Here is a 2,381-nt window from a genome sequence, read left to right as displayed (position 1 = left end):
CATATATATCTGTATATATATAGTTGTTAACTGCACGTGTTGTGTACAAAGCATTTAACTTTTCCATTCAAAGGAATATGATATCTTTCTATATATACCTAAATATTTGTATATGTATAGGCGGAGTCTATGCTCTGCTTTGCGATTTCTCATCTATTGGGTGATAGTATATGCAGACTTCAGCTGGTTATCTTATGAAGGAGTAGTAAAAAATAGAACGATGAGTTTTAATCTGAATACCCGACGTTTCTTTCATACAACCGAAGAACCCTAATCTGTCCTCCAATACAGGCGGCACCCTCTGGTCCTGCAGAGCTGAGGCAACCGCCGCAGGCTTCTAACGAGGAACCAACACCCGCTAATCGGCTCAGTTCACGATCCAGCCAATATGTAAGTTTGAATGAACTGAACTCGGCTTTGTTTGCGAACAGAATACATAATTCGATATGTTCTCCATTTGAGCTTAGTTTAGTTGTGTGGGGAAGTCTCTAGCCAGGTAGCACGCGTGCTGGGATATCTGAGTCAGAGTTTCTGTTGCGTGCATCTACCTTTGCTTTGCCTGTGCTGAGCTACGTGTAAAGGAACTCTTTTCTTGTTCTTCTTCCCCACATTCCGACTATAAGCATGAACCTTTCCATGTCAATTTTCGCTGTTTATAGCATTTATGTTTAGCGTCGCATTGGATCGAGACTTTTGGCTACAGATGCACCGTGGTACATGCAATAGTAAACTCTCGGATATACCTCACCCTCCTCTGCACTGTACGGTGTTCCTGAGATAGATATCCAGCGAATGTTCACATTGTATCTATACTACGGCCCACGATAGTAAGTCCGTATAGTCACGGTGGTTTTTGTTGCCTATTGGGAAGCCAGTTTGCATCTGCTGTGCACGCGTCGTAGAGGGTTTTCGTATTCATACACTTGTATATGCTTGCCAGATCTCCCTCCGTTCCTCACCCGTTGTTAGTCTTATCATTGCTTCAGCATATCCTGGACACAAACAACGCCCTTTTAAGGACACACTATATATATCGTAGTAGTAACCATAGTCATATAACAACAAAACAACATAATAATCACTAAATATATAACTCAGCTACATGTACGTAAATTGTCGACTAACGCGTATATACACGTATGTATGATCTGTATACAGATCCCTGCGGAAGCCTTCCTGCCACTGTCGCTGGCTGTCCAGCGCGCAGCTGTTGTGGCCACGCCCCTGTCTGCGTCTGTATCGACCACTTCGCTTGATTCTGTATCCTCCAATTCCGGTTCCGAGGACTCTCTCAGCGGGAGTGACTACGACGAGAATGTATGTGTGAACACAGCACACGCACGTGTGTGTGTGTGGACATGTGTAGATATACACGTGCTCTGGTGGGTCTAGTCACACATTGTTACATATATGCGAGTTGCGAAAGCGCACTTAGGTACTACAGGGACAGTGTCGCGTCAAACTTTAGTATGGGAGCTCTAGTGATATTCATTATAGGACTTGTTTCGGGATTTGTCATGTCAGTCGCGGTTGCCACGGAATGGTAGGCTCGTAAACGGGTCACAATAGGCCCATTTTTACATTCAGGTGCGCCGATTCTAGTTTAGGTGCGCGGTAAAAGTTGTCGTGGGTGTGGATTGAGAGTTATAGGTGAAACGGTAGTTGTGGAGCAGACCGGGAAGTTCTACCTAGTCACATCAGGGCCATAGGATGGGGTGACATGGAATACTAATTGATAGCAATAGATTAATACTAGATTATTACCCTATTAATAGATGCGTGCTAGATTAGTACCTTATTAATTGATAACGATAGAATAATACTAAATTAATACCCTATCAATAGATTCGTACTAAATATCTTATTAGTTGATAACAACAGAATATTACTAGATTAATACCCTATGAATAGATTAGTACTAGATTGATACCTATTATTTGATAAGATAGATTAATACTAGATCAGTACTATTTTATTAGATTCGTACTAGATTAATGCCTTATTAATTGATAACAATATATTAATACTAGTTTAAAACAACATTTATAAATTAGCACTAGATTAATTACCTTATTATCCGATTAATACTTCCACTTGTTCGTTTCACCCCATTCGGGATTGTGTGTTGTGCCATGGACCTTTCGCTCTACAGGATCAAAGTTGTGCATCTCTGCAGTCCAAGGTAAGCATTGACAGTGCACACACCACAAGAACCAGCGCAAGAAATACCCCGGAACGGAGAGGAAGAAGTCCCAAAAGAGAGAGAGCCTCTGTTTCAGACAAACATACTACCGAACTGTCCGCTGGCAGCGTCAAGGAGGATGCGGCACTTACCATACGCCGACACAAAACCATCGTGGACGCGGAGACGGTGCACAAAG

At 42.3% G+C, this 2,381-nt stretch overlaps 1 protein-coding gene across 1 annotated transcript; it reads left to right on the top strand.

The window, feature by feature from the left end:
* Positions 1 to 1,158: 1,158 nt before the first annotated feature.
* SARC_14405 (hypothetical protein) lies at positions 1,159 to 1,317 on the top strand (the record flags this gene model as incomplete). Its single annotated transcript, XM_014291463.1, has 1 exon — positions 1,159 to 1,317. A coding segment is annotated over one exon (159 nt), but the record flags the coding sequence as incomplete, so codon positions are not given.
* Between the last annotated feature and the right edge of the window lie 1,064 nt (positions 1,318 to 2,381).

Source organism: Sphaeroforma arctica (genome assembly GCF_001186125.1).
Source record: "Sphaeroforma arctica JP610 unplaced genomic scaffold supercont1.4583, whole genome shotgun sequence".
Taxonomy (NCBI): domain Eukaryota; class Ichthyosporea; order Ichthyophonida; genus Sphaeroforma; species Sphaeroforma arctica.
The sequence above is the reverse complement of the archived record's forward strand: the minus strand, read 5'-3'. Positions and strand labels throughout refer to the sequence as shown.